Here is an 18,377-nt window from a genome sequence, read left to right as displayed (position 1 = left end):
ATTAGGCCCAATGCAAATTTAGGTAATACTAATCACAGAGCTGAAAAAAGGCACCTATCAATAGGGAGGTTTTATGAAGTTTCTGAAAGCAATGTTCATCTTCAGTCTCTCATTTTCATTTTTATCTGCCAGCGCTGCTCAGTCAAGTCCATTAATAACAGCAGTTTGAACAGGAATCCATTTCCGTGCCCAACCACTGAGCAAAAGCAACAATGAACCTGAAAATTGTAACAAATGATATAGTTTATGAATGTAGTGGAAAGCATTGTGTTTGCCTTCTTGTGCAAAAATGAGACTGCTTGAGTGAGAGAGAGGGATGCAGCATGAGCTGCGTGCTCATTAGAGTCATAGAGGAAAAATGAACAGAAACGTGACCTGAAGGCAGAGATTGGCATTGGTAAATTTGTCGCTGTAGACTTGCCATACTTCTTTAACTTTTGCCATTGCTGGAAAGTTATAGTGGATGTGACAATGCTTTCGTGTTGAAGCCATGGCCTGATGGGCAGCACAACTCACATACAGTGTATATAAAATGGTTTTATTCTTCAAGGACACCATGATAGATTTCAGAATTCATTGATGAATAGAAAGTTAAAAATAACAGAATTTATTTGAGATACAAATATTTTGCGACATTATAAATGACTTTACTGTCACTTTTAATCAATGGAAGGTTTTCACAGCAATATTAAGCAGCATTAAACTTATTCAGATAGCAATATATTCAGATAGAAAACAGTTGTTTTAAATTGAAATAATATATATGTGTGTGTGTGTGTGTGTGTGTGTGTGTGTGTGTGTGTGTGTGTGTGTGCATCAATTAATGCTGGTTCTAATGTAAACACACTCTATTCGCAACATTGTTCATTACCAAGAGCAAATAAACCTATTTAGAGGAATGTACATTTTTAATTTTCATTTACCATTTACGCAGCCAAGGGCAGACATTTGTTTTCATTTATTCCTTAATGAAAAGATCCTTTTGCCATTATACATAAAAGGCCCCTGCGTCATTTAAATATTTTTCTTTACAAAATGATTTTCAATTAATTAATGATCCCAATTTTCAAAGATCAAACCCAAATGTGACTGACAGAGCTGATGTAGTCATCTAGCACAAACATATTCCCTCATAATTCTCTCTAAAACTAGCTGCATAGTGTAGTAGCGCATGCATTAGTTTACATGTGCATGTATATGTGCAACCATGCCTGTGTGTGTTCCCATTCCTGCATGTATGTGAATATATATGTGTGTGTGTGTGTGTGTGTGTGTGTGTGTGTGTGTGTGTGTGTGTGTGGTCAAAGACATCCATCTAGTGCTAGTTGGCATTGAAAAACAATCAAATAAAAAGCATAGAGATTATAGAATGCACTCCTTAATGACCGAATGACACCTTAAACAGTGAAATACCATCACAATTAAATGCAATCAGAGTGCAAAACTCAGAAATCTGAGGATATTAGTAGAAATATTTTTCATTAAGGATAATGATTTGAGGGCAACTTAATCAAAGTGGGCCCTCTTATACATCTACTGATATTTAGTGCATTAGACCAGATTGAGAGAGCTATGAGAAGGTCATGTCCTTTACTCTTAATGTGATTTTAGTCTCACAAAAGGCAGACATGTCCTCATCCCATTCATTGTTATAATCTACTCACACAGTGTGTGGGTAAAGGCAGCCCGTTCTCTATTATCACATTACTTAAATACAATTTATTTATCTAATGAGGGGATATAAAACTTAAACGGGATGTGAAGAACAAAGGAAAGATGAATCATCGTCTTCACTTTTGAAGCCATTCACTTGTGTTTAAGCTGCTCATTTGTATCCATAAAAGTCTGCCCACTATTATTTGAATCAAAGACATGGCTGGTTATCAGTGAAATTAATAGTAATACATCAATTTAAGATGATGGCACAGATACATACAGTCTCTAAAAGCTCTTGTAAACCAAGAGAATGTGACAGACTGTCATTATGCGTTTTACGCTCCATGGCTGACATGATCGAATGCTAAACTTAAGTAGGCCTAGTTTTTCATCATTCAAACCATTGTTGAACTTCACTGTAAAAAAAAACAAAAAAAAACTCAGAATTCCTGATTTTTACTTTACTGTACTGATAAAATACAACAAGAAGTCGTTGTAAATATTCTATTTTGCAGTGTAGTGCCTGTTAGCCCCGCCCATAGCGAACCCTTATTGGACCGTAGCACTGCTCCTCATGTATATTAAACATCAAACATGGAAGACGAAGTGATTCTTATGAAGAGAGACTGATTATGAGAGGCTTGACTAAAAATTCCATGAAAGCATCCAATAAAACATTACAGGAGTCATGAAAATACAAGGTATGTGTTCTCCCTGGAGTTTCACGCTGTTCCGCTAAAGTATATTCAATTGTGCAAGTGTGAAAGTGCGTTAGAAACACAGAGAGCTGTTCTGATTGGCTGTCTTGGATTGATTCGTTGTGCCACGCCCCATTTTCGCATTGATTGCCTCGGCAAAAGTAGCTTGGTTTTGCTGATTGATCATAATTACAGTATCTACACTATAGTAGTATAGAAATGATGATATTTTTCTAACAATTAAGGGGGGTGGGGTCTTTGTGCTTTTGTGGTGATCTCATCATTATATATAATATAAGATTAGCATATATTATATAAGTTATACATATTATGCATACAATTCTTTTCCATTTAATTGTAATAAAATGTAGAACTAAGGCAGTAAAAATCACTGTAAAAGTAGAGAAACAAGTAAACCGAAGTAAACCCTGATATGCTATCAAAACTCAGTGTTGTGTTTCTGTGATCAAATGTGGCTCAAAGCGTGTCCCTTGAGTAAGAAGGAGCCCTGCTTTAATAGACCCAATGCTGACGAATGCAGTGGAACCACTACACCGTGCAACATGGGTCAGGAAATTCATCGCTCAGAAGCAGGCTAGTGAAAATTGAACACACTTCGGATGCCAAAAAACTACCACACCTGTAACAAGATCAGATGGCATTGTCAAGAACTTTATTGTCTAGTGAAAAGGAACAGATCATTTTACAACTGCACTAAAACTTGGACAAGAGCAGAAGTTCACATTTATTATTCACACAGCGAAATGTATAACAATGAGAGCGTTTTTGAATAGGGAATATTTGCGTTCAGCCACAGCAGATGAAGGCATATTGTTTTCATGAGCTGAAGCGAGGAGTTTCCAAGTCTTAAAGTTAATAATAGTGCTATACAAAGGCAAGTTAATCAAGCACTGCAAAATTGACAGTCAGCATGTTTCATATGCTTCATAACTCCAAAAAAGCACCATAAATCTCATTTGTGCATATAAATTCAAAAGTGTGCATTTAACCTGGTGTCGAATATGAAGAAGCGCATATGAAATTTGAAAACTTTGATGAAGGGAAAAGTTCTAAGTGAATAGGGTATTACATTTCAATCAGTCTCTCACACAAAGCTGTCATATGACCTCAGAAAACTTAATATAGTTTTATACAAGCCCTGGTCACTGTATGCTTTCATTATATAGAAAAGATCTTGTTCTCTATACAATAAATTAAGTCATAGAGGTTTGTAATGACACAAGGGTGAGTATATGAAGACAAAATATTCATTTTTTGGTGAACTATATCTTTCACTCTGCAAAGCAAACACTTGTGAATGAAGTGGTGTGTTTCAAATAAACAAGTCAGTGAAGAAGGCAGGATATGCTTCCAACCTTACGCAAAATTCTGTGGTTGCCACAATAAACACTGATCCATGACACTCCGGCTCGACCTTTAATTTCACCTCAGGAAAAGGAATCTGCGCCGTAACAAAGCCATCAGCCACACACGCTGAACACTACAGGGGTTCTCTGCGTTCATTTCCCCTCATTTTAAAAGCTATCTTCACCCTGCATCAGAAAGACTTCACTGATGGTCTATCATCTCACTTTTTTTTTGTAGTCCTCACAACCGAACCAAGTTGGAGTGTGTACTGTAATTACAGCAGGGAAAACAGCTCACAAAAAAAGGACATTTTTCCTGGCATGAAAAATTATTCGTGCAGCCAAACAGTGCATCATTTCCCAATTTGGGTTGAAATCAAGCGCGTTTTCCCCATATAAACATATTTAATTTGAATCAAAGTGAATATGTTGTGATCTAATTATATTCTTGTGTGTACCTTGTTTCTCATGCGAGGAACATAATCCTTCATCAGGAATATGAAATGTTTATTCAATAAATTATATCTTTAATGGTCTTTTCAAAATGTTTCAGCTTTATATTTTGCAAACTGATTTAGCTGCTAATTTTGGGTAGGATGACCTAAGAATAGTTTCTGCTTCTCTTGGGTGTCTTAGCCTCTTATATATGATATGAACTCACACATTTGATTCCTAATGATCAATACTAGTAAACGATCATCCCATTAAGACCTGTATTTACAGCAATAATTAATTAATGTGGAGAACGACAACAACAATGTTGAATTAGACTCCAACACTTGGTACAGAGCCCAGTCACAAAAAATTACCAGATCATTACAGTACCTTTAGTACAGATAGCATGTTGCTTCTTCTTTCAGATGTTTAAAAAATATTTTTTGAAAAAGCTGTACTTGCAGATAGTATAATATGAATGAAAAAGATGGCATGTTTGTAAGAAACAAATTCATGATCAAGGCATATTAACTTCAAATCACTTCTCCTACTCCATAATAGTGCATCTACCAGTGAAAAACTCCATCTCCTGCTGTCTTCTCACATCAAAATCCACCAACATATTTGTTTAGAACAGTTTTGGACTGTTTTCACTGATAAACAGTGCTTGATCTGTGCATATTTTCCTCCTGATTCAGATGAAGAAAGCAATATTATAGACGGAGGACTGTAGTTTAGGCAGAGGCAATGGTTTAAAGTGAAAAATTGGTGGATTTGTTTCTTACAAACATGCAGCCTTTCACTTCATAAGATGTTAATTGATGGACTGGAGTCGTGTGGATTACTTGTGGATTATGTTTTAATCAGCTGTTTGGACTCTCATTCTGACGGCACCTATTCACTGCAGAGGATCCATTGGTGAGCAAGTGTAATGCTACATTTCTCCAAATCTGTTCTGATGAAGAAATAAACTCATCTACATCTTGAAAGGCCTGAGGGTGAGACAACAGTGCTTGATCTGTGCATATTTTCCTCCTGATTCAGATGAAGAAAGCAATATTATAGACGGAGGACTGTAGTTTAGGCAGAGGCAATGGTTTAAAGTGAAAAATTGGTGGATTTGTTTCTTACAAACATGCAGCCTTTCACTTCATAAGACGTTAATTGATGGACTGGAGTCGTGTGGATTACTTGTGGATTATGTTTGTCTCAGCTGTTTGGACTCTCATTCTGACGGCACCTATTCACTGCAGAGGATCCATTGGTGAGCAAGTGTAATGCTACATTTCTCCAAATCTGTTCTGATGAAGAAATAAACTCATCTACATCTTGAAAGGCCTGAGGGTGAGACAATTTTCAGCAAATTTTCATTTTTGGGTGAACTATTCTTAACATGCAATTAAGTGTCAAACAACATGACATTCATTTCACACTCAAGTATATTCTTTTAAAGTATATGATTTCCAAAATAACTAGCCAACTCTTTTTAAAAGTATGCTAAAGTGTACTTCTTTTTCACAAGGGTGGCTTTTTCCAGACCTCCCTGGATAAATACAGCATGCAACATAAGCATAGTCTTTACCTGTCCATCTTGTAAATCTGCTCTGATTATCTTACGATTAAAGTAATATTCATCATCACCCAAGTTAATGTAATTGCCATTTAAGACATTTTTAACTGTTTTTCTAAGCCCCTTAAACTAAAAACAGCATGTGAAAGTTTCTGTACCTGTACAAAGTGTATGAATATTTAATGAAGACAGCATTTTTAGTGTATGATTGATTGTCTGATGCTAAACAACCAGCAATAACATTTTAGTACGGTACCGTAGTGTTTCACACAATGCCTTTGGCACCTTAGTTTTGGGTCAGCACTATTTTGGAGCAGGACATCGTAACCCAGGGCTAAGAATACTGCTTGACCTAGGATTAAACATGCCTTTAACCCGTGATTGCTACACATGAATTTTAATCATCAAGAACATATTTTCATATGAGAACTAGTCTGCCATCTGTTTTATGTGGTGGACGAAACAGGACAGCGTGTCTGATTCATTGTTCATGCATTTCATGTTTGAAGGTCTGAGCTCGTACACAGTGAAGTGACAGCAGGGGACACATATTTCATGCAGCAATTTCAGGTCAAATGTTATTTGGGGGCATGCTTTGCTGAATTAATTACATTTTCAAGTGCCTTCCCTGATAACTCCTAAACCCCAGGACAGCAAACTGAAATGTGGAGCTGATCAATTTTATCAGAGGTAAATGAAACTATCAGGGTGACTTCTGTGCGTCCCTACGGCAACATTCAGGTCACTCAGACTCACGCTCATCAAATGCGTACATGCTTCCACAGAGCCTGCAAAGTGGGCTGCCAGCCTGTTGCCCCCCTGTGATTGGTTCATGGCCTTTGTTGAAGCAGCAGTTCATGTTTAATCATACAGGGAGATTGTGCATGGATTGGAATGGGCGGATTCATTTTATCAGCGAGACATCCTGTGTGATCTCCGTTAGGGCGGTGAGGCATAACAAGACTCCACAGCCGAGCAAACCAAAAAGATTTTTTTTTCCTCAGCACTTGTTCACTTATTCGTAACTGAAAATGAGTACAGAGGGGTCCCCAGGAGCCTTCAATGAATGAAGTTGAATTTAAATGTACACTTTTTTGGAATGTTTTCATAAGGGACCAGCAGATAAAAGGAAAAGCCATGCAATCAGTAAATACTAATATACTTCAACTTTATCAGAGAAGAGAGTTATACAAAGAAATGAAGAAAAACATATCAGACCTACCTGACTAGCTTTGCTAACACTATTCTTACAGATCAGACTAGTGCATAACACTACATATTTGAGCATTTCTTCAACTATGGACACTTTTGGCCCTGTGACAATTTTGTCCCCATGAAACATTGTGAACATCTCCACCAAAGTGCCATTTCCATCACATCCTGATTTATGTATTGAGTGTAATAGCATTTTGAGGTAGAAATTACATTTGACATGTTTGGAATAAGCTAGCATTTCATGTACAAAAAAAAATTAAATAAAAATAAAAACTTACTCGGAGAGTGCAAGTAAATTTCCACAAAAAGTTACAAATAAACAGTGAATTAAACATGACTTTTGGAAGTTAAATAGAAATAATATTTTTTCTTCCTCGAGCAATCTTTGTTTTATTTAGTAAAAAAAAAAAAAAAAAAAAAAAAAAAAATACATACATATATATATACAGTGTAGATAAAGACAATTAAATTATATAATTTGACAAAATCATAGCTTATTTAATAAATAAATATTTATTAAATAAATAAATATTTTTAATTGTGTTTAAGAAGACCAAAGTGTCAGTGTATGAGATGACAAAGACAAGAAAATCCATATTTCATATATTATTTTCAATGTGTGTGTTATAAAGATATTCTTGAAAAGTTAATAAAAAATTTATGCACAATAAATGTTGTTTTAATTATGATTATTAAATGGTTTATTTCATTCTTTGAATAAATAATCATAGTTTAAATGTAACCGTGTTATGATGCATTTTCATATTGTACGACTGATTTGAAAAAGCATTTGAAAAGAAGAAAAATAAATAATGAAGGTATTATTAAAAGTGTCCAAATGTTTTAATGTTGCCTTCATATAACAAAAAGAAGAAGAAGAAAAAACATTCAAATCTGTTCATTTAAAAAGACTGAATACCCCAGGGACATAAATACCTCAGAGACATAAAAGTGGCTGTAGTTTAAGAAATAAGAAACCTCCATCAGAGAACATCCGCAGGCTCTTCATACACATGAGTGTACAGGCAGTTCCTTCACTGTGCCAAAGGGGGCAGTGTGGTGCTGTGCTTCAGTTTGTACTACAACGCAGTGGCTCCTTAGGGCACTCTCACAGGTTAGCTATAGGGTGCCAAGATTTATGTGAAGATCACATTTGTTACTTTTCTGTGTAAATGTAGAGTATTGAATCTCATGGATGGTATTTTTCACTTTTTGTATCTGCCTATTTAACTTCTATGCTTAATCTTGTTAAGTGCTTAAAGATGCTTAAAGACTTAGTTTCTGCATCTGGTTAACCATCAGCGCAAGCTTTTATTGAGCATTTTGGCGCACGACAGTCTGCTGTACTCACTCCCACACATACAGTACATGCTGTACACTACGACTTGATGATAACACACCAAATATCACCCACACGTTTAAACCTCACTCTATGTTCACTGCCATCTAGGCTCAGTCAGACAGTAATAATCGCCTCAGTTTTTCAGGGTCATTCATATAAGTTGTCAGATGCACCCACACACATTTGCATAAAGTAATTATTCAGTAACCAATATGTGTTAGCCACGCTATGCAGAAGTTTCCACGACCATGTTGGTGCTGTAGCTCGCAGCAGTGTCTTCCTCTCTTTGCAGGATGAAGGATTTTCTGCATCTGCTTGGTCTGTTATTATGAGCCACACTAAGTGTTGGCAAGGAGACAGTCAGTCAGGCCTCGTAATGAGTAATAGAGGCTGGCTATCAAAGCAACAGACGAATGCAAGACTTGTTTAGAGTTCTTAGTGTGCTTCAAACAAAACCGATTCAACAAAGCATTGCAATTTTTGGTTGCCTGAAAGATTGCTCCCATAGGACATCATTCTTGCATGATGATTGTGTGACAAAATAAGAAAATGCGCACAAACCCTTTTAGCTTAAGGCAGTGCAAGGCACATAATTTACTCAAAAAAGTGATAGCTTACCTAAAAATGACAAATCTGTCATCATTTATTCCGCCTCATGTCGTTACAAACCTGTATGATTTTGTTCCTTATGTAAAATACAAAAAGACAGTGTTGCAGAAAATGCAGTCATATGGATTTGGAACAACATTATTATGTGTGTGTGTGTGTGTGTGTGTGTGTGTGTGTGTATACACACACACACACACACATGTATATACATACCTATATAAAAGTATACACACACACACACACACACACGCACATGCTTTTCCAAATCTAAAAGTAAGTTCATGCTGCCCTGTTCCATGCAATGAAAGTGAATGGTGACCAGAAAGGAAAAAAAACCTACCATAAAACATAATTTAGTTTGTCAATATGACTAATCCGATATAAGCTGCTTTAAAAGACTTGGAATACATATCAGATTAGTCATATTGACAAACTAAATTGCATCTTATAATCACAATTCACTTTCACTGCATGAAAAAGGCAGCATGAACTTTCTTCAAAACATCACCTTTGATGTTCCACAGAAGAAAGTCAGTCATATGGGTTTGGAATGACATGCGGATGAGTAAATGAAGACTGAATTTTTTATTTTTTTTGGTGAACTCTCCATTGAACCCTCAGGCTCTTGAAGAACCAATCAGAAATGTAACTTGTACATTTTAAACAGAAATAGATCAATATCCTCTGGAATCTATTCAGAGAGCCTATCTTTCTTCCAGCAGAGGAGAACATTTATTGCCATGACGATAAGTCATCTATCATCCCGAGAAAAAAAAAAAAAAAAAAAAAAGATGATACATTTGCACAGATATTTGGTAGGGGCATTGATCTGTATCTGACAGGGGGCTGAGGTACTTCACAGAAAGAGCATGACTTCTTAAGCCAGGCCATTATCTCATCTCTCTGATATCCAGCACTTCGACCCCCCAGCATGGTGACAACAAACCCCATGGCCACACTTGCACTACAGGGTTGATGTCTCCTTTTCATCTGATTGCACGGTCCTTGTGGTTCTGCCTTAGATAAGAGGAAGAAATTATTTATTGGATGCCAGTGAAGAAAGGTAGCCCAGTTTGCTCCGAGTCAAAGCCCTGCTCATTGAGATATAACCATGAACGTGGCCGGCAGGGGATGGGCTGTGACAGGCTTGAGGAAACATGGGATTTGAGTGATCTTGAGGCCACACAAAGTACAGAAGTGACCCATTTTCAGCATATGAGACGGGCCATTCTCAGACAAACAGTTTACACTAACTATTTATTGACAGGAAACAGGACCTGGATCTGAAAGGCATGAAATCAACAGGCCCTGCTGTTGCTGGCTTTGTCTCAACACTGTTTGCCACGCAGACAGGGCTCTGAAATAAACAGATGCAGAGGCATTTACGCCGAGCGACTCGCCATATGCATCACCGCTTATCAGAAACACGAAAACAACGCTCACCTTCAGACGGGTGCAGCGACTAACATGCAATAATCATGTTGGCTGTCTAAAAACCATCACGGGCCTCTTTGATTATGAAAAATCTCTCAAGCTGATGAATCACATGGATCACGGCGGTGAGGTGATAAATAACCGAGACATCATGTGAGTCAACAGCCTTATCAAACATCCTCTCGGCTTTGACAATTACAACAAACACTGAGAGCTTAATTTACAAGAATACATTGATATAAAAAAAATGTGTTTACATCGAAGAGATGAAAAGTCTGCTTCTTTGGTATGACAGAGTTGGCGCTGATTATTTGTATTGCATTAATAGAACATAATCTGCATTCATGAAACTGACTGTTTCCTGCTGTGATGACAAAGGCATTTTCTTAGCTATCTGTTTCTCCTTTTGTTTCTTTCTCTCATGTCGTAAAGATCAGTCGCAGAATGAATTATTACACTGGCCTGAGCAATTAAAGACCCCAGGTAGCGTCTAGCCTCATTGAGACATTCAGGTGGATTATATATGGCATTTAAAGTCTTAATTACAAAGCGTCAAGCTAAAGGTTTGGGTTTCTAAAGCTAAAGGGTTTGGTGACAATGTTAGCATTTTGATATTAAGCACCAAACTGAACATGGGACTGTAGACATTCTCTAAAATGGATGCTAAGGTGGTTTTCAGCATGTTGATATGTTTTTTCTTTATGCAAATTTAAAATAGAAAGTCCAAACACCACACCTTAACTTTTTTTTATCAGTTGTATACACTCAACGTTCCATAAGGTGCAATATATATACAGTGGGTACGGAAAGTATTCAGACCCCCTTAAATTTTTCACTCTTTGTTATATTGCAGCCATTTGCTAAAATCATTTAAGTTAATTTTTTTCCTCATTAATGTACACACAGCACCCCCATATTGACAGAAAAACACAGAATTGTTGACATTTTTGCAGATTTATTAAAAAAGAAAAACTGAAATATCACATGGTCCTAAGTATTCAGACCCTTTGCTCAGTATTTAGTAGAAGCACCCTTTTGATCTAATACAGCCATGAGTCTTTTTGGGAAAGATGCAACAAGTTTTCACACCTGGATTTGGGGATCCGCTGCCATTCCTCCTTACAGATCCTCTCCAGTTCTGTCAGGTTAGATGGTAAACGTTGGTGGACACCCATTTTTAGGTCTCTCCAGAGATGCTCAATTGGGTTTAAGTCAGGGCTCTGGCTGGGCCATTCAAGAACAGTCACAGAGTTGTTGTGAAGCCACTCCTTCGTTATTTTAGCTGTGTGCTTAGGGTCATTGTCTTGTTGGAAGGTAAACCTTCAGCCCAGTCTGAGGTCCTGAGCACTCTGGAGAAAGTTTTCGTCCAGGATAACCCTGTACTTGGCCGCATTCATCTTTCCCTCAATTCCAACCAGTCGTCCTGTCCCTGCAGCTGAAAAACACCCCCACAGCATGTCAAAAGAACCATTCAGTGAACAGTTCTTTAAATATCCATTTTTCTTAGTGTGAAGAACATTTTAATAATCTGAAGAAACTTTTGTCCAATGGAAAGTTTCCATGGTTGTTAAAGGTTCTTCATGGAACCAAAGATGCCAACAAAGAGCCTTTATTTTTAAGAGAACACAAGTGTGGGATGATTTATATGCCAAAGTGTAATACTTAGAGGGTTAGAAGTTTGATCAAATCCCTACAATATCCTACTGTTCATAAAGTGGGACATAAACTCTAAGAGCTCAAACTATTTAATGGAATCATTCACTTGCAAAGCATGCAACTTTGTGCCCTTTTGGGTCAATTTTCTTTATTCTGACATCAAGGCTAAGCCAAGCTATTTATCTCTGTAGAACAGAAAGCTGATTCACACATATTTACATAGCCTGAGTTGTGTTAATTAACATAAACAACCAGGAAGTGTGTGAGATGACTTGATCTGATGATAGAGGACAGAACAACAAAAACTGTGAATGAGAGAAATAAGTTGTAACAACTTATCATATTTCATATCTTTCGTTTTACTGTGTTGCATACACCTTAATGAGCAATATCAAGATTAAAAGAGACATCGGATGCAAAATTCACTTTTACATGGTGCTTGCATATGTTACACTGTTTTAGAAGTGTGTGGAAACAACCACCCTGCACTGTACAACAATAATTACTATTTTTGCATTATTGTCAGGGGTAGGTTTAGGGTTGGGGTTGGTGTAGATGTTTATAAAACACATCTAATTGGTAGAAAATTCAATTTATTGTTAGCTTCTGGTTTTTGCTGTATCCTTTCTAGCCACAACCAGTTCTCTGCGCTCAAGCAGCTGTAGCGACAACAATGTCTTGTAAGCAATGCAGGTGTTTTGTAGTCGGATGTAAAAGTGAACATTAGAGTCTTACTTTTTTCCTGATATCAGAGCCACTGAGGATGCAGTGGATTAGTTTTGTGTTTGGTGGTAATGCACCACCGAATACAAAAAAACAGAAGAGAAGCGTGGGGTGAGCAGAGCTCATTATCATTTGAAGAGACATGCACTGAAACGGGTCGCTGTGACCAGGGCTGTGTTTACCAAAGCATCGTAAGCCTAAGTACATCATAAGATCTACTGCCAACAATCTCTCTACGATCAACTTATCTTACGATGCTTTTGAGAAACGCAGCCCAGAGCTGTTTTTGGCAAGGTAAAAAGGGCACTGTTTTACACGACCATTGAGGAATTTTAACCAAAGTATGTTGTAGACGTTTCATGAAGACCCTAAAGCAGGGGTCACCACACTCGGTCCTGGAAGGCCGGTGTGCTGCAGAGTTTAGCTCCAACCCTAATCAAACACACCTGAACCAACTAATCAAGGTCTTAGGTATACTTGAAACTTCCTTGCAGGTGTGTTGAGGCAAGTTGGAGCTAAACTCTGCAGGACACCGGCCCTCCAGGACAGAGTTTGGTGACCCCTGCTCTAAAGAATCATACCAACTTGTGGAAAATGGGCATCTGTTGTCCCCTTTAAGCAACAGTTTACAATGAAGTCCTTAAAAATAGAATCACTGTGCCTGCTGAAATATGAAGCTACTTTAAAACAATAATAAATTAATGTGAGATCTTTACTTAAGACAGCAAGCATTCATAATATTCATAATATTTAGTTTATTATTAGTTATTAATTCCAGAGTGATTTCTAGACCTGAAATAGGCTACTTAAAATGATTTTGTTTGTGTAACCTACTCTAATAGGCCAATTCTGTTATTATCTAGCTATATAGCCTACTTTATTTGTAGTTATGTTTTATTTTCTCATTTAGGTACATTTTTGTATGTAAGCCTATATATGCAATGACAACTTTTCACAAGTTGTTTTTAGTTTTCATTTCTTTATAAATACGTGTGAATCTGAATCTGTTGCTGTGGTTATTTAACGCGATTGTTTTTTTTGTTTTTGCAAACGTCTGACTGGCAGCAGGTCCGATATGCCGATTATGTTACCGAAAAGTTGTTTAAAACGCTGCAGAAATGTTCCTTTTGTAATAGGCTATTTACAGGCTAATTAATTGTGCTGTAACACCCCAACCCACAACATATTTAGGGCGATATTAAGGGCGATAAGACCCTCCAAACCCTCCGTGTAATTCGCACCGGTAATATATATAGGCTACAAACATACAGCATTGCTGCAATACTTGAATCGCTCTGAAGGACTGTATAAAAGTATTGCCTCCGGCAGCAGCAGCCAATACTGAGTCTTAAGCGGGGCGGAGGTGAGTGAGTGAGTGAGAGAGACAGACAGAGAGCGGCTGCAGCTCTCAATGGAAGTTGCTGTAAGTGCGCTGGACCTGGCTGTACACTAGTCTACATTTCACTCGCTTCAGTTCGCTCAGCTCGCACGTACACAACCAACAGCCGCTTGTTGCTTTAGCTGCTCAAAAGTACGCCGGAGCACCTGGGATACCTTGCGATATCTATCTAGTGATTCGCTTTTAGAATCCTATTCGCGGCGTCGTCTCACCAGGCACTGCCGGTGAATTTAAGAGAGGTCATATTAGTACGCATACAGTCTGTGGGTGTCTTTGACTTGGTTTACGTGGCTGCATAACCGTCTGGATTCTTATCGATAGCTCGAGCGCATCAGTCGATAGACAGTTTGGTTGGTTATGGTTTGCAACATGTTGCAATAACAGCAGGAGCTTGCGACTATTCACGCACTTTGGGGATATATTAAGTGTGTGCGTGTTTAAAGTGGGCACTAAAAAGGCTGACTGGATCCTGTAAAGTGAGTCAGTGTGGTGAAATGTAATTACCGCCAGACTCAGTATATTCATAAACCCATAATGACGTGTGTGCAGTGATCGCGGGCTTCACGCGCAGTAGCTGCGTTTAACTGTTAATGAAAAGCACACTATTCGCCGCCCTCACCGGGAACTTTCGACTGGACGGAATGCACCGTTTTCTAACGGTCAGTTCTCGTTCATAAACTTGCGGAACGGAGCGCACGCGATACCGGAATGGGCGCCAGTGGATCTGATCCCACAGAGAGACAATTCAAAGGTCTGCCTGAAGCACACAGACCTGGGAGACACAACACGGTAGTGGAGGAGGACGGTGTTTACTCAGGAGGCGACGGTTCCCGTGAAGCCACGGCGCGCTCTTACTCAGCGGCACTTCTCGCATGTGTGGACGAGAATGCCATCATGTGTGATCCTAAGAGTACTTCCAAGATTTTTACACGCTTCTCCGGGAGGAATGCCAGCGGGAACGGAAAGAGAAAGTTTGCATGGTGCACTTGGAGTTGGTGGGCGTTTTTCTGCATGCGCTTCCACGTGCTGAGAGCGGCCACACAAGGTAAGAAAACACCTGATGGGCTTTTTGAATATGACACAGCAGCTTCATATGAAACACTTCAGTATTCTGATATATGGGTGCTTCTTCAATTAGAGGCACTTTCACCACTTGACAATGAAACCGTCAAAACGTGTTGGCTGCTTCCCTGGAATAAATATGTGATCTTGGCCTTGATCAGATTTCAAGGGAATTTTGGTGTATTGTTTTGTGTGGGCTGGAGTTTTGATGTTATGTGCGATTGTAATTTTTTGACTCGTTTTTAAAGAGAAAGTTGAGTAAGCCTTGAACATGCTAACACAGTTGAACTATCTAGCAGTCAAGCAAGTTGGAATGTGTACTATTTAAAAGAAATGAGCTCTTTCTGAAATTACATTTCTTTTAAAGTTTAAATGAAAAATGAACCAGGTTGGTAATGAGCATTTATTTATTTATGAATGAATTAATGCATGAATGAATGAAGGAATGAAACCCCTCCCCTGTCAATTTGCATTAAAACCACCATAACCAAATATAAAGCTTTATGGAAAAACTTTATTGTTCTTCAAAATGTTCAGCTTAATAGCAGCCGTTTTGAAAATACTGATCGTACACATCAGTATCAAATTGATCAAATGCAAGGTAGAATGTATCTGCTTTTAACCAGGGGGAAGTTTAAAAGTGTGGAGTTCCAAAACGATTTTGGCTAATCGATTTCAGAAATTAGCACTGGCACAGTACAACAGTTTAAGTGTCTTTTAATCTGTTCTTCAAAATGAGAAAAAAAAATATTTTGGGAAAAAAAACCCCTTTATAATCATCCAAGTGGACAAAAATGTTGAAGAATCAACATAATGGTTTCATATCGGAGATTATGAATAGTGCATGATCAATGTGTTTGACACGGATGTCATAAGACTGCCGAACTTGATTTCAATGATAATGGAATGTCAAATATCTGTTTGCCTGTGCAACAGACAGTTGAGCTGAGATCTCTGGACCTGAACAACAGAGGGGTCATTAGGTCAGACTGCATGCATGGTCACAGATGGCATATGCATCCTTTGGTTGTTATTCCCTCTGTAATGTTTCTCATACAGGGAAAATATGATGCCTGCATATGCATAGTGGGCCACTTTGGGAGAAGAGTAACAGTTGGCATGCTGAGAAAAGAAAGTGATTGGTTAGTGCTGTTGTAAGAACTCTTGATGGTGATTGGTTTGTGCTGTTGTAAGAATTCTTGATGCTTGCTTTATTGTGCTTTTTTATGTGATGATGATGGAACTGGTCTTGACAGAACTGATGCAGTTTATTTTTTAATGAAATTAGTTGTTTTAGACATTGGGGGGTATAATAGAAATGATCAGCCATGTGTGGCTATTAATGACAGGCTCTTTTATTCTTCTGTCAAATTATTTTTATTGAAAAATAACCTGAACAGCATGCCTCATTAAAAAGAACATTTTGAATTCCTTAATACGCCACAGATTAGAGTCATTTTCTCCCTTTAATCAAAAGGATAAATGATCTAAAAAAAGACACAAACATTCCTGTGAATTAAAACCTCATCCTGCTTTAAGCTCTTTCCACCCACAATACAGGTATTTTTGTCACTTGTGCCATTTGCATTCCTGAAGGCACTATAAAAATAGTGGCAGCAATTTTTTTTTGTGCAAAAACGAAACAAAACTGATGTTCAGTAAGGGATTTAAAGGTGTTTTAACCAGCTACTGACTAGATTGAGCTATAAATATAAAAATAAATGACAGAAATATGTGAAGCCTAAAACCTGCTTTTAGGTACAGTGTTTTTTTTTTTTAAACTGTGACTTCTCGCTACAAGAATAAGCATAATTAAAATGCCGTATAGCTATCTGAAATATTCAAGTGTGAGGTTCTGTTTTAAGTGGGTTTTTTTTTGTCCTTCAAGATGAACACTCACTAAAGATAAAGCCCTATCACTGTAGCCAGAGAGAGTGTATCCACTTAAAGGAATAGTTCACGCAAAAATGTCAATTTCCTGAAAATTTACACCCCACTCAGGCTGTCCAAGATGTAGATGAGTTTGTTCATTGGAACAGATTTGTTGAAATTTTACATCACTTTCACACCAGTGGATCCTCTGCAGTGAATGGGTGCCGTCAGAATGAGAGTCCAAAACAGCTGATAAAAACATCACAAAAGTCCACAAGTAATCCACAAATCATTAAGGCAGTTTACCTTTAAACTGTTTTTTTCTGGCCAAAATATGGCCATAATCCATAATAACGCTTCCTTCAGTCAGTGAAAAAGCCCATCCCCTGTTGTCCTCTCACATCAAAATCCACCAACATACATGTTTAATATGTTGGTCAGACAAGACAACTTTTTCACTGGAGAATGAATACAGGACTTATGTTGTAGCTGGAAACAACAGTTTGAACATGTCTTAAAGGGGTCATATGATGCGATTTCAATTTTTCCTTTCTCTTTGGAGTGTTACAAGCTCTTGGTGCATAGAGAAGATCTGTAAAGTTGCAAAGACTAAAGTCTCAAATCCAAAGAGATATTCTTTATAAAAGTTAAGAGTCAGCCACACCTACCTAAAACGGCTCGTTCTAACACGCCCCCACATATCTACGTCGCTCTGTAGGAAGATTTGCATAACGCAGCCCAAATGTTCACACAAAGAAAGAAGGTGTAACTTTTATTCTCGCTCTAGTATTGTTGTTTCCGCTGCCATCTCGTAAAGACGCTGTGTGCTTCGTCGTAAAAGTGAAACTACTTTGTTTGGTCTTCCAAAAGAGGACGATATCTGCTTCGTCATGCCTGGAGCTGATCCGTGCTGGTTGCTGAGGAAATACAACAACTTTGTGTGGATCGCCGGATCGGCTTTCACCGTGGAAGAAGCGGAGTCCAGCCTGGGGTCGTCACATGTCCTTCCGGACGCTCCTTCGTTGAAATCGCCGGCCGCGCCGTTCTCAATCCCACCCGCCTCTGCTCACTCTAACCCTCCGGCCGTTCCTCACGCTAGCCCCCGGCCTCTGCTCTCTGTAGGCCGCCGTGTGTGATGCTGTTTCGTTGTGAAAGTGAAACTACTTTGTTTGGCCTTCCAAAAATGGACACGACTAGAAATCAGTGGTTAAGTTGTATTTACAACACTGTTCCAGAACACTTCAACCGAAATATTCGGATGTGTGCAGCACATTTTATGGAGGACTGTTTCCTGATCCTGGGAGAGTAGACTACAATGCCGGCTGTTCTGACTCACAGA

At 38.3% G+C, this 18,377-nt stretch overlaps 1 protein-coding gene across 3 annotated transcripts in view; it reads left to right on the top strand.

Moving 5' to 3' along the window:
- Positions 1-14,120: 14,120 nt before the first annotated feature.
- The window catches only part of LOC107591833 (protein sidekick-1-like), a 368,532-nt gene continuing 364,275 nt past the window's right edge, over positions 14,121-18,377 (top strand). For 2 of the 3 annotated variants that reach the window (XM_016281124.1, XM_016281117.1), the window contains exon 1: positions 14,122-15,149. In XM_016281124.1, coding sequence (XP_016136610.1) covers positions 14,813-15,149 — 337 coding nt within the window. In that variant the 5' untranslated portion in view covers positions 14,122-14,812. Of the gene's footprint in view, positions 15,150-18,377 lie in introns of all 3 variants that reach the window. The other variant, XM_016281108.1, reaches the window with a different exon arrangement.

This window comes from Sinocyclocheilus grahami, unplaced genomic scaffold, assembly GCF_001515645.1.
Source record: "Sinocyclocheilus grahami isolate Dianchi unplaced genomic scaffold, SAMN03320097.WGS_v1.1 scaffold9.1, whole genome shotgun sequence".
Lineage (NCBI taxonomy): Eukaryota > Metazoa > Chordata > Actinopteri > Cypriniformes > Cyprinidae > Sinocyclocheilus > Sinocyclocheilus grahami.
This window is presented reverse-complemented; position numbering and strand designations above follow the sequence as displayed.